Source organism: Lepidothrix coronata, unplaced genomic scaffold (assembly GCF_001604755.1).
Source record: "Lepidothrix coronata isolate B3197 unplaced genomic scaffold, Lepidothrix_coronata-1.0 Scaffold9, whole genome shotgun sequence".
Taxonomy (NCBI): Eukaryota; Metazoa; Chordata; class Aves; order Passeriformes; family Pipridae; genus Lepidothrix; species Lepidothrix coronata.
In genome coordinates this window covers 2,134,964-2,149,833 of record NW_016690189.1, presented here as the reverse complement: position 1 = coordinate 2,149,833, position 14,870 = coordinate 2,134,964, and the positions used below count along the sequence as shown (strand labels likewise).

General features: G+C 39.4%; 1 protein-coding gene across 3 annotated transcripts in view; it reads right to left on the bottom strand.

The window, feature by feature from the left end:
• Positions 1-1,771: 1,771 nt before the first annotated feature.
• Positions 1,772-14,870, bottom strand: part of SYT1 (synaptotagmin 1) — a 350,802-nt gene continuing 337,703 nt past the window's right edge. For all 3 annotated transcript variants that reach the window (XM_017804502.1, XM_017804504.1, XM_017804503.1), the window contains 2 exons: positions 9,083-9,216; positions 1,772-4,871 (listed from right to left, as the gene is read on the bottom strand). In XM_017804502.1, the coding sequence (XP_017659991.1) occupies positions 4,665-4,871; positions 9,083-9,216 (341 nt within the window). In that variant the 3' untranslated portion in view covers positions 1,772-4,664. The remainder of the gene's footprint in view (positions 4,872-9,082; positions 9,217-14,870) is intronic.

Sequence of the window (14,870 nt, the reverse complement as noted above, 5' to 3'; positions counted from 1 at the left end):
TAAATTGCTCCTCTTATGGAAGTGTGTGCTTGGTCTGATCATGCAACAGCTTAGATGGTGAAGAATGGAGCAGAAGCATCTCATACCTCCATAATATGGTACCTGCCTGTATCTATGGGGAATTACTGTGCACCACAGGAGTGTTACCTCAGCTCCTGCAGAGCAAGCAGGCATCACGGTGAGACCCTGGATTATTATATTAATTATTGGCTTGGACCAACTCAAGTGCGTGTGGGGGGGAAGGGACAGGTCAAATTTCACAAAGGTGAGGTGGTGCCCTGCCCCACTCCATCCCCTTGGAGCCTCCTTGGGCAGCCTGGCACAGCCATCAGTCACTGGACACCGGAAGCACTGCCCACACCCCATCCCCTGGAGCCCCAACCCAGCCCCAGATCAGCTGGAACACCAAAGTACCACCTGGGGGGGCAGTGGCCACAGGGGGCTGGAGCAGATAAAAACAGCACTGTGTGGCCATTCTGTGGCTCTGCCATCTCCTGGTCTCCTGGTAGCTGGATCTATGCTGGATCTGGGATGGCAGCTACAATTATCTCCTTTTCTCTCTCTCTCTTTACTTCTTCTCCTAATCTCCTCTCTTAATATTCTGAGTAACTTAAAGCTGGATGGGTTGGATTTTGCCAAGTTGTATGTGTTAGCATGTGCTAAGTCAATACTTTGTGGAATGCTTTATTTTGGTTGAATGTTGCCCTTTAAATTTTTGCCAAGTTCTCTTATTTTCCAAAGTTTGCCATAAAAGTGTCTTATTTGACCTCCTGAGAAACGTGTGCAGTGTCTTCTCCTGTGTACTCTTTCATGGTATTAAAGGAACTGAAGGCTCTTTTAGTAGATCTGGCGAGCAGACTTTTGGAGCCTTGTGCATTTTAAAAGTAAAACCTCTTTGATGAGCTTGTAGCTCAAACCTGGGGTCTTACAATCAACCCCTAGCAGTTCTGTAAAGCCACAGAACATCAGGCATTCACAATTTTGGAGGAGTAACTGCTCTTCACATCACCAGGCCCACTGTGGGCAGAGACACCTTCCACTAGATCAGGTTGCCCAGAGCCCATCCAACCTGGCCTTGAACACTTTCAGGGATGAGGCATCCACGACTTCTCTGGGCAACCCGTTCCTGTGCCTCAGCACCCTCACAGTAAAGAATTTCTTCCTAATATCTAATCTAAACCTACCCTCCTTCAGTTTAGATACAATGCCCCCTTGTCCTATCACTACATGCTGTTGTAGGAAGTCCCTCTCTATTCACTTCCTCCAATACCTTCTCCCCACTGCCCCTCCTCCCCAGTTAAAGGTTTTATTTAATGATCTTTAGTCTGTAAGAGGCTTGATTTTATGGTCAGCTTAGAAGTAGCGCTTGGATGTAGGTTAAAATATACCATCTCTCTCTAAATGAAAACTTCAACCACAGCTCTAACACAACTGTCTGGAAGAAAAGTGATGTGTAGGTAACTACTTGGCAGTTTTTGTTGTGGTATAGAAACTAGTCCATGTTTGGATAGAGAGTACTGGGTTTGGAGGCAAATAATCAGGCTCTTGGGTAAACAAGGTAATAGTCCTTCATCTGCAATAGAGGTGAAGAATTCATCTACCGGAGCGCTGCTGGCTGTGACCATCTTACTGATGAAAGCAGCTTTTCACAGCCCCTCAAAAAGTGCTGTGCTATTTCACTTGCAATACTTCAAAGTGTATGATATTATGTGAAAGTCCTGGAGTGAAATGTCTTTTCAAAGTTTTAGATCAAAAGAGAAATGCCAGAACATCAACAGGAAATAAAACATTTTTATTGAATATCTGTGTAATATGTATGTTATTTTAACGACAATTGGAAAACTCTACTGTGGGAAGTCACTACACAAAGTGAAACAAAATATAAACCACCTCATCAAAAATGAAGGTAAAATACGGCTAAAGTTGTCAGCTCGCGGGCCACGAGCGATATGGCAGGATAAAACACCCCAAACATTTCTACAAGATACAGAGAAAACCCACACAGAGAAACACTCAAGCAGGCAGTAAATATACACAAAGGCAACTAGGATCTTTCTACAGCATCAGATTCTAATACTTCACACAGCTTTGTCAGAAAGGTACATGTGGCTTCTTTGAGGATGAAAATGTCATCTTGGTCACATGGCAGGTTCAGTCTCTGAGAATCATTGTACCTTACAAACCAGTTCTAGGGTGACTTTCAGTCTGGCAGTGTAGGAAGAGAAAGCATTAAGAATACCTTAACACAATGAGTCAGTCCTGGCATGTTGAACTTGCAGCTATCCTGAATGAACAACTGAAAGCTGGAGACCATGAAGCTCGCAGGCTGGAAAGCTGTCTACTTCTTCTCTTTGGTGGGGTTTGGTCCTTAAGGATAAGATTTTAAAATATTCCAGCTTGATGCTTTGCATGTATGTGCCTGTTTCTATCAGAAAATGTCTCGCTTGTGTTTTTTCTGTGTTTCATGTAAAAAAAGAAAGAAAATGCATCTTGCTATTCTCACTTTTGGAGGTGGGGAGAGATCCAGGCTTTTATTCTCTTCCCACATCTTTGCTGCTGCTGCTTTTACCCTCAAAGTACTGAAAAACAGTGGTGCTTGGCCATCGCTGCACTGACCCCTCATGCTGTCACACCTCTCCCAGAAGCAGAGCCTTGAGGGAGGCTGTGAATTTAGTTTTCAGTGCATAGTTCTCTGATTACATTCATCTTTGTTATTTCAGTAGTTTCTGTTAGATGCAGCAGATTGATAAGAACATTAATGGTTAATCCTCCTGCCTCCCTCCAAAAGCAATAGCATTTCCACATTTCTGGGGTAGTTTGCATTGCTGAAAATAATGAGCTCTTTGAAGAATTATAAATATATTCACAGCTTGGAAAGATAAGCGAGGGGCCTCAAAGGACGGTACATGAGATAGAAGTGATGCCCTAAATGACTTGATGAGATGGTACGAGCAGAGATGACATGCTGGGTAGCTATAAGATGACTGTCTACATAAAACAGCAGGGGTTGAGGGCAGTTGAAATGTAGAGTATTGCACAGGGCTTGACAAAATGCTGCGTGGTCAACCCATTCACTATAGCATCCTTGTCCCCCGCATAGCTCTCCAGTTCTAAATTGGTCCATAATAACTAGAACTGCTTGTGCTACGCGTTCCTTCGGCAGTGCAGTAGAAGGGAATGGCAGTATTATTACAATATCACTACGGAATAAATTGATTGCTATCCACTGAGAAAACTACATTTCTAAGCACACACGGCAGTCACAGTGATACACAGAGCAGTCTTTCAAGACTCTTATGGAATGACTAATAGCTTCATAATAGTGCCATTTACTACATAATAACATTTAAAACATTTAAAAACTCCTCCTGAAACGAGCATCTAGTATACAGAAGAGGTTACTTCAGTTTTCTAGAACTTGTTCTTTGTTTTCACTTTTTTTTAAAGGACAAATTAAAACTTAAGTATAAATAGTATATAAAAGGTCACTAGCTGTTCTCTTTTGGCTTACTTTGAAGTGCATTTAGAACTATGGCTAAATTTTGTCATCTTCTGATGGGATTACAATACTGTCTGTTTACCATGAAACTATTTTGTATAATAAACTCACACGGCTGTGTCTAAAAAATATTCTGCATTCCTTCTAATCTGAGTTAGTATAATAAAATATTTTGTTACAAATTCTAATGTGCAAACTCATTATAATGTGAAATTGTGGATGGAATTCACAGTATGCAAATTTTGTATAAAGGTGATAATGGAGAGCTACTCTTCTTTTCATGGCAGCATTTTGCTACTGCTGCATCTCCCTCCTCCCCCTCCCTGCACAACCTCTGCAATTGTCTTTGTATGTTAGATGAAATTGTTGCCTCCGATGGAACTGCTTCCTCAACTTTCTATCTAAAGCCATTTCAGTCTGTGTTTGCTTTGGAATATATACAAAAAAATTGTATCCTGGCTTCCGGCTACATCTCCTTGAGGTCAGCCACGGAACTGCTCAGATCATGCTAAGTTGCCTGTGAAAGATGTCTACCCAGTTGGATTTGCCCCTCCAAGATTCACTGTGGATGTGAAGTGCGTTATTAGGATGGTCCAGTTGAAAGCTCAGATTTAAGTTGTCCTTTAAGATGTCAGTGTAACACTACTAGTGCCTTACAAGTTGGATTTTTTTTTTCTGGAATGCAGACGATACAATAGTTACCCTATAATATATTATCAGCTCTCCTATATCTCAGTCAATTTACATAATTTAAAATAGAACATCTTATTAAAAACATCTAGATATACACAGATTAGGAAACGCTTACAACATACAAATACACAAACTAGAAATAAATTCTCAGCATACTGGTGTATATATACAACTGTGTCATACAATAAATAATTTCTGTCATGCTCTATCTACACATCATATTGCTTAAAAGAAGAGTAGATCGGGGGACAGTGGTGAAATGAAGTGCCTTTAAAAGGCTCTCTACTTTTAAATTTGTGCAAATTAAAATGGGAATTTAAAAGTACAACTGATCTGTGTCAGGAACACATGGCTGAAATTAAAGGACCCATATTACTGAGGTATTTACAGATACTGGCTAAAGAGCACTATGTGGGCAAATGCAGAAAGGCTTCTTCTTCTTTTTCTTCTTCATAATTTAATTTAATTTAATTTACTTCTTGACTGCCAGCATGGCATCTACCTCCTCCTCGGGCTGTAAGGTGTGCCACTGTGCAATGGGCCGCCGGGGGTTGGCCAACATGTCTGACCAATGCCGCAGCTCCGCTCCAGTGCTGTTGTAGCCCACAAAGACTTTTCCGATGGCATCGTTCTTGCCAATCTTGTCATAGTCCAAAACAGTCACAACAATTTGCACTTTCTACAATGAGACAGAGAAAGAGCAGTGAGCATGACCTTAAAGGGAAGGTGGGTGGGCATGAATGTGGGAAGAGACAACTGCAGTGGAGAAGCCATGAAGGGGGTGTGTGACAGCCTGAGCAGATTCCCCTAGTGAGAAGCAAATTCAAACTTTTGTCTTTTTAAGCCTTTCAAATCAAATTAACTTTACAACCTCCCTGTTAACTTGTAATTTGCCCCCTTGCATCAAAGAGCTTCATATCGACATTGGGGTTGATTGTTTTTCCTTTAACAGATTAACAACTTACAGGTAAGGTAATTCAAAAGTTGTGCAATTTAACACATCATTATTGTTTAATATAATACTTCGAGAGAAGTAAATAAGTTAACAGCTAAAGCTCAGAAATGGCTCTACCCCAAATTAATGTTTGCAGTGTTGTGCTCCATTTTGTTTGTTGCCTTTCTGCTTCTGAACAACTCTTACCCATCCATCCAGCATGCTAGTCAGGTATTTGCAGATAAATTCAGAAGATAGCCCTTATGCTTACTAAACACATAGACACACACACACACGTACCCCTCTCTTTGTGTGTGTGTGCATGTGCACACGTGTAAGTATGTGTGTATACAATGTATATTCTGTATATTTATAAAGAAGTCTAGAAAACAGGCTGCACCCTCATGAAAGTTGGAAAAGATGTAAAAACTCCACTGTCTCGGGGCTCTGACATAGTGACAGTGCCTATGACTGAGCTGATGTTGGGAGTGTTACTTCTGCAGGAATGGTGACCTCTGGCAAAGAGAGTTAAACTAGTCCCACAAAGTTTGTGCGAGCTCATCTGTCACAGCTCACAGACAATTTTCCATTCATTTAGACTGGGGCACAATAGGAGATGTTCAAGCCAAGCTTTGGGTATGCATTTGTGTGCACATGCAAACATTCCTCTCCTTCAGGTCTACATTATTTGTCAAAAGAGCATATACAGCTATTCCTTCAGTGGAGTGGTGTTCTTCCCCAACAGCACCTAAGATGTTCATAGCCTTGGGCTGATTTTACTAAATTGTAAACACTTCTCCTTACAGAGCTTTATTTTTAAAGATGAACATACAGTTCTTTTCCTGATTTCTTATTACAGTGTGAGCTTCCTGAATAAGAGCAAGAAAAGCCCTGAAAAACGTTTCTTCTAGAAAAATCTTTTATTCTCAAGAATCAGTTTTTTAAACTTAAGGCTTTAAATATATCTACAATCTGGACTTCTTACTAGAATGATTAATTTCAGTGCTTGTAAAAGGATTATCTTTTAAAAGTAGGAAGACCAGGCTCATGAGGTTTATATTACAAAGTCCATTCCCTTACAGGATTGTACAAATCACTGAGCCAGAGAAAGAGATGAATCCAACAGGCACTAAAGTATTTATATAGTTGCTAGTGACAAAAATGTACATCAAACTCAAGACTCTCTCTCCCCAGAGCACTCAGGATAAAAGGCAATATCCTGAAGCAAGTATTTCTAGATGCCAAAATCATGTTTCAGTGTTGCTGTTTGCAGTACACGCTCTTTTAATGGTACCTCCCCAAATGAACACTTATGTTTTAGATGCATGGTACAATCACAGATATAAAAAGTAAGCATGAGACTATTTATTTACAGTACAAAAAATGCTTGCCTGCTGTGCCTAGAAGCTTGAGGGCTAGTTACTGTTGGATTTTTTTTGTGTTAATTGTAAAAAAAAATGAGCACTGTAAATGAAAGACCATTTTCCTTGCTCTATAAAAATGTAAGAACAGCTAGCTCAGATGATTAACTCCGAGATGATTCTCACCTCGTGGTGTCTGGCCTAAACCTACAGAGAAATGTGAGCATCTCTTTGCCTTTGTGCCATATATTAAAGGAGCAGCTGTACTGCAAACCCCAAGAGGTGCTGGTAGAAAGCACTGCCTCTCCTAATAAACACTTGGATTAGGAGTTTCCCAGTGTGATTAAGCCCTTTGGACTGAAAGGGCCTGGAGACATTGCTGCCTACAGAGGCAGTCTGTTTTGCTGTGGCAAAACACATGCCTGATCTGCCTGTAAGCAACAGGATTTGACTTCCCAGGAGTGTTCTCCCATTACCCTTAAAGACTTCACTTTCTTTCCCTTAAGAGCCAGAATCCATAGTCACTATTAAATTGTTGAAAATGTTAATGTTTGGCTCATTTAAAATTACATATATGTACTGCTACTGAACTGCTTTCTCTTCATAACCTCCCTTCTCTTTCTTCTCCAACAATCAAGAAATTTGTATAAGTTTGCTTAATGACTTTTATTTGAATTTCCCGAAAGTCCCAGTAATCCTTATCATATTAAGTCTAAATATAATTTAAAAAGTGTTTTTCTAATGATGAAATCACTTCAGTATCCATAATGAAATAACTTCTAAATACAGTCTTTTATAACTAACTCCAAAATACACTGGCATATGACCAAAGTCTATAATTGCAGATTTAAAATTGGGGCTATATACTCAAGTAGGAGCTATAAAGTAGTTCTAGTAAAATTATATATAAAAAAAGACAAAAATTTAAACATCCAAACCACAATACTTTTTAAAGGACCTATATCCACCTTACAAAAATGACTTAGGATTAGAAGGTAAAATGGTCAAGTACCTACAGAATGCCTCTAACCGTGCCGAAGCTCTTATCTGGTTATTTGGAGGTGCCCATTCCAGTCCCTCAATCCTGTCCCTATTTAGAAATCAAAATATTCGTTGCCTAAATTGCTAAAGAGACTTGATTTGATTCCTCTTTTTTTTTGCCTCTGGGTCTCTGATGCTTGTTATGAGGTCTTTCACAAGCACATAGACCAGCTTTCATTAAAATCAAGGGAAATTAGGCCCCACTGGATTTCTCACTTTTGATTCCTAGAGTCCATAGACACCTGTATATGCTGAAGGGCATGTAGAAACTGTAAACGGACTAGTCATGCATCCAAGTCACTGTTCCTACTGCCTCACCTTGTCTAATTTTATTATGTTTGTCAGTACCAAGTCAATAAAATGCAAGCACACAGTTTTACTTGAAATATAGGCCTTGGCTCCCAGGCTTCTCTCCAGTACAGTTACTATCAAAATGCAAGATACAGAGTGTGAAAACCCATACCACGCTCTCATCTAATCCAGAAGGGGCTCCCAATTTTGTCCAAGCCATTTAAACCCATTTAAACTTTTGGCACCTGACTCATTCCTAACCCTCTCTTACAAGCCACAAAAGGATGTATTACCAGACTATTTTAATTATGGTCATTCAAACTAGGAGACCCCTAAAAGGACATTTTCCCCACTCAGCTCCACCCAGAAAAGCTGTTGTATTGCTTAACATTTCCATGGTTCTGGGGCTCCATGGGTGGGTGGCAAGCCACCATGAAGTTCTTTTCTCACATGCCTCCTGAGATGGTTAAGAAGAGCTTCTCTCTTGTGATAAAAGATCAGTTAACATCAAAAGAAGTTAAACCTCCCTTATGAGAGATTACTTGCCTCCCAGTAGCCAAAAGGCAGGTCACAGTCCCTGAAAAGATTTACACAATGCCTTGTCCTGGTATTTCCCACGGCTAACGTAGGTGACTTCCGGCTCACTGTGCTGATTTCCGAGACCCTTAAGTCTAGGCTCTGGACAACTGCTGGAGCTCTCCTGAAGTGCCAAGAGAGCAGTACTGACCCCTGAGATTCTCAAATGCCTTTTTCCAAGGGACGTAGGAATCACTGAAAAAGTTGTCATAGTGTAGTGAATAACTGAAAAAAAGTTGTGGATGAATTAGGTGTTTTACTTAAGAAGTATGCTGCAGTGCTTTCAAAGAACAGGGCCAATAAATGAGTAAGGAACACAATTTAACAGATGATGCCAATTTATTATTTCAAATAATTTGGGGAAAAAATGCTATATATGCCTTTTCTTTTATCCCTATACCGTTTTGCTGGCACATTCCTTCACTATCTCCCTGTGGATTTTTTTTTCCAAAATCCATTTCTGTTGACAGAAAATGTCAGTTATCCATTTCTCACTAATGAATCAAAACTTCATAAGTACTTTGCATTTTATCATTTCCCTCTTGAAGCAGTCACACTCAGCACAGGACTGGCACCTAGGTGCTAATGAAGGCATGCACACGTGATAATTAACAAGATTCCTGCTAAATATTTATAAGGGCTGAGAAATGGAATGGAGAGGGAAGACAAAACACTGTTTGACATTACCTGAATTTGCTCGAAGGGTACTTCAAAGCTGAAAGACTCATTGTAGTAGGGATTCAGAGTGTTCTTTTTAATTGTAGTCTTTTTCTTCTTCAGCCTCTTACCGTTCTGCATCAGATGGATCTTCACATAGGGATCTAAGCATTCAAGAGAAGAAGTAGAGCTAAGAAGGATAGTTCTGTGTCTTTTCTACAAATTTTAATCCCACACATGTAAAAGTAGATTAAAAAAAAACCCTTACAGCTTGGATTTAAACAAAGTCTTCATTTCTACTATAGAGAAAGTCCTGTATGATTGTGATACATTCCTGACGGAAAAAGGTACAAAATATTTATTGCATTATCTCCTTAACATGGCAAAGGAGAGGTAAATTCCATCTAACTTTGTTCCATACCTCATTAACCATCCTGGAAATGTTTTTACTTTAACATTATTTATGTACTGCAAGCATTTCTTAGCAATGGGTTGTGGGGTGGTTTTCCCAAGACTGGTGAGTGCTGCCAAATGCACATACAATGGGTACAGGGCTGGGGTGTCTGGATGCTCTGCAACCTCCTGGCAGCTATTCCCATTGTTCCTTGGGCAGGTGCTGCACCATGGTTTTCCCATCCTGTGACCTCCTGGTGGTGAGCTGTGACACAGCACAGGGTCCGTGGGTCTGCGCACGGCCGGATTGCTGTGCAGGAAGGGTCTCTGCCCCTTAAATACCAGCTCTCTACCTTAGTGCTGCATGCAGCCAGAGTAAGGCAGAGGCCATGGTATCAGTATAATTTACAAATGTGGTTTGCCACTAGCTATTGAATTCCTATTGTTATTTTGAACGACTTCTGGTGGCGAAGGAACAGAATTCATTTGGTACCTAGTCAGGTATTTCTTGTGCAAGCAAAACTCTCACGGTGGTGTTAATTAGCAGTACCTTCACTGAGCTCAGTTATTTTTCTGTTTAGGAGTACTGCAAAGCACCATTTGAAACATCTCAAGCTCATCCTTTTTAACAACTTGTATGGTACTGTCAGAAAAATTTGGGTAGGTATCTCTTTGGCTTTAGACAGCTGAACTGTGCTGCAGATCAAGGCAAGCCTTCCCTCAAGTGAGATGGTAAAGGCTATGTAAAGTGCCTGCCAGCTACAAGTCACCTGCAGTATAAAGAGCCTGAATGCAAACTATCAAAGGAGAGGGCTTCTCCTTTCCCTCCTGAGAAAAGGCTAGAGCTACAGAAGAAGGACAAATGAACACTGTATTTACTATGAGCAAACCATGCTTTGTGACTCTGAAATTTTGTGCCATGAAATGAATGTTTAGAAGAGTAATTGCACTCTTCTACAGTCAAAATATGCCTTTCTATGGAAGACCCAGATGTTTGGGATAGTTAAGTTACTGGCGTGACTTCATCCTCTGAAAGGAGCATAATTTTGGCAGTGGACTCTTCAATGAATGTAGCAGACAAAGTAAAATAAGATCCAATGGCTGTGAAAAGAAACTAGACAAATTCTAACTTAGAAATGGGCATATATTTTAGCAGTAAGATTGAAACAGCTGGAATAGCTTCTCAATGTCTGTGGTGAACTCTCTGTAACAGAGGGTTAAGACTCCTTCCCCCTCAAAAGACTCAAGTTCAAACAGAAATTAAATCTGGGTAGGTTTATGCTTGAGGCAAGACAGGGGATTGTAAGGATTCCATGTGGCTGCACAATGAATTAAGGAGTATCATGTGAAGAGCAAAATGCTAGCAAAAAGCCAACAGAGGTCTATTTTTTTTTAATACTGAGTTCAACATCACTACACACACGGTTTTGAAGATCGAAAAATGGGCAAATCTGGACTCCTTCAACATTACTTGATACCTGAGAAAAGCTTATCACTTTTGCTGAGGCTCCATGCAGAATGCAAAATTGTGTTAACATGAAAATGATGGTTTAGGTGTAGGTAATACATATTAAGAAAGTTCAGTAGTCAAGGAGTAAGTGGTAGAATGTTAAGATATGAAAATGAGATAAGATGCTGTCAAAATATAATTTAAGTAACTAGAATGAGCTGGAAGGCTAAACAGTACAGTAAGACATTATTATGAAGGGGATTAGAATGTTATAATTCTATTAAAATAAATATTGGCAATATAAGCCAATCCTTTACTGATCTGTGCCTGTGCACAGACAATATACACAGATTTGATGATTATTCATATGTCCATTAGGAACTGTACAATAATGATATATAAAGTGATGCAGAAATATTCCTATCTTGATAAAAAAATCCATATTTTGGAGAAAAATATTCTTAACCTAGAAATCAGTATATGTGAGTGCTTGTACATCTACATGTATGTTTACTTTAAATGATATGCTTCTATTGACTTTCTACAGTTTCTGTCTTCATGCCGGTATTAGAGCAAAACCTGACCCCAGAGAACTCATGGCCATGGGAGAAGACCCAGAAGATAGGTTTCTGTGGTTTCTTTTTCATGTCTTGATCAGTTTCTTCTGTTTGTCACTCTGGGGATTTGAGTTAGGCTCAGTCAAATGCCAGTTGTTTAGTAGGAAAGACTCAAATGGTACCACAGTAGTGCAGAACTGTAAGTGGCAGAGGTACCAAATGGAGCACAGAAGGGGGGCATATGATAAAATATTCTAATATTTTTTCATCCGAGTGTAAAATTGTCATGCTAATCCAAATACGAATTGGATGTCACTTAACTGAAACCATGTTTCTTCTTTTTGTGTTTCAGAAGGAAGTATTAAATAAGTTTACTCATCACAAACATCTAAAATCATAACAGGGTATCCAGTAAATAGATGGGCTATTAGCGATTTTGGCTGAGTTTATCCTCAGATTGTATATCCATGTCCCATTTTTTGAAGTGTCCTAGTCTTGGCTAATTCTCCCCTCTCTTCATTCTTCTGTGTTCCACATGTAAGCCCCTCTACCACTGCATTATCTTCAGTTACGGTCTCCCATATTCCATGGCATTAACTCCCTCAACTCCCCAGTAATCTATTTGCTTGCACTCCATACAGAAAACCTAATACCTAAGCACAGACTTTCTTGTGACTACATGAATAAATCTCTGAATAATTCTCTTCCACCAAATAACAGAAGCAGAACTGCTTCAATTATTGGAAGAAGTCAATTATTGGAAGTCAATTATTGGAAGAAGGGATGCTAATCAAAAGAAAAGTGTCAGTCTACAGTGGGAAGTGTCAGTCTACAGTGATTTTTGTGAGATGAGGTTTAGTGCAAATGGAAACATCTCTCTACCTGCAACATAACCTCTGTGCTGACACCATTACTCATGCTGAATGATACTTTAATATGTAAATAGTGTCACTGAATAACTGAGACTAGTAAGGATGACAGAACTGATAGTACAGCCCTGCAATGAAAAATTGTCTGTTAAGTGCCTAGCCTAGGCATAAAGGGCAGAACTCTTTTGACCACGTAGAAATGTCTACATCTGATGCCAATGAAAATAAATAAGCATCTCTTTATGTACTCTGGATAGTTATCTTATTCCAGAGTAAATATCTATCTTTACTCAAATAAATTGTACCCCAAAATACTAATTTCTCTCCATGAGTGAACATCACTGGTTTTTCAAACAGTTTTATTCTTTTCAAGTAAACAGGGATTTAGAACCACATTACATCCACAAGTATCTGTGGCTGGGCCTCACCCATCTATCTGAAAGAAAGGATGTTGCATCCAGATGTCCCTGTGCCAAAGGGGACAGAATAGCTGTGTGTCTTTTGCTTAATAATTCATTTTAACGAGCGTGTGGGATTAAATAAAATTGTGCTATTTATTCCCTCATTAACGGTCTACCCATGAATGCTAAAAAGATGTAAAATTCGTAACTAATTGTGCATTGTAGACTTTACAGTAATGTCTCAATGGAGGCTAGCTGAACATCTTTTAAAGCACTGGGGAACCAGTTGACACATTTTGTTTTCCTGAAATTTGCAATCAGATGCCAATATATTATTTAAAAGGTAATTGAAACGGTATGTTGTATCAAGACTTCTGGAGTCATTTGGACCATGGGGCATATATATATACACACAGTTGAAACCCTCTTATAATAATGACTAATTGCAGACACAGTGTAAACAAGATGGACTTCATTGTTAGAGATTTTACAAAAGCAAACTTTACAATGGAAAAAAAAATACTACAACTCAAGAAAAGAAAATTGTGGCAAATGACAATATGTGAGGAAAAGGTGGAACTTGAGAATAATTGATTCTCAGTGGGTTTTAAGACAAAAAATTTGGTATAGGGATCAGTAATCGATGAAAAATCATTTTTTACATAGGTAGGAGAGAATTCAGCACAAAAATTTCCATTTATATGGATCTTCAGCAAAAAAGCACCAACAACATACTTGGTTTGGGATGGTTTTAATACAACGGTTTATTCTGAATGCAAACAGAAGGACAGTGCTCATCTTTTTTTAAATAATTTTAAGGCTTCTATAATCTAATCAAAACATGAAAAGAAAGCACCTAGAAGTTGATAATTTTGAAAAATGATATAGGAATAACACTGGAATTGATTGGGTGTGCAAATACAGTCCTGAGACTGTGTGTGTGTGTAGCTTAATGGTTTAAAGAAAAAAATGCCATGCAGCTCTGTGCAGTGGGATCATAGAAAACCCTCTACAAGCTTTGAGTAAGCCTAACATGATTAACAGGAAAAAAAATTGAGCCAGAACAAACTAGTCATAGATACAGCTGAATAGTTTCATATGACAAAACACTGTAATGAGATGTTCTCAACTAAAATGTAGAAACAGAGAAGAAACATGATGCCAGAATTGCCTCCAGCTGTATTTTTGTCTTCAAAATGTTCGAGATAACTGGGTGCTCATTAGCATGTTTTTTTCCTCCATCAGAAGAAAATTTAGGCCCAACCCATGCCAAAGCACACATCACTGACATTTGGGGGAAAGGTGTCAGTGGACAGTAGAGTTTCCATTCCAGGAATCAGAATGAATTCCCAAAGAGCTTGGAAATTGATCCAAGAAGTAAAGAAAATCAGGTTTGGAAATGCAGCTTTACAAATAGCTGTGAAAACGCAGTTAGGACAGACGTGACTTGCAGGATGGATCATTAGTTCCATGCTAAAGAGCCATAATCAGCTGAGGAAAGACCAAGCCAAGGCCTTAGACCGGAGCTGGAGCAGGGCTGGATTCAATACTGCACCCTTCACCTATTCCTATTTGGTACAAATAGGCTTCAGATAAAGCCTTCTTGGCGAGCAGCAGGGAGAACAGCCATTTAATACAGCAAAAGTTTTATTTTTCTATAGAGACTGTGCCCGGGATGAAGGCTGACAGCATCAGCAATACCTGCATGCTTCTGCCTTTGTAACAGCAGCATATGCCAGAGCTGTGCTATGGAAAGCAGCAGGGCTCTAAGAGCAAAGCAAAACAGGAAGCACTTTCCTGGGAGTTCCCATTGATTTGCTGATTTTTCCCAAGAATCATGGGACATGCTTCCTCTGTGGGCATATAAACCCTTCCTCCTGAGAGAGAGGGATGATTCACACGATGCCTGTGGCATCCAGGCCATGGATAATTTCCCCTGACTTTTTTTTTTTTTGTTTATTCAGGCTTGGATGAGAGGGGTTAATTAAAGTCTCTGAAATAATGAGTTTAGAGTGATATTGTGCCTGGATTGTCTGAACTAGTATTTTTCAGATGAATGGAAAGCTTCAAACAGGAAGAAAAGCCAGAGGGGGAAAGAAACAATCTGGGGAAGAAACAATATATGGTACAATGAATAAGAAGTAGTAC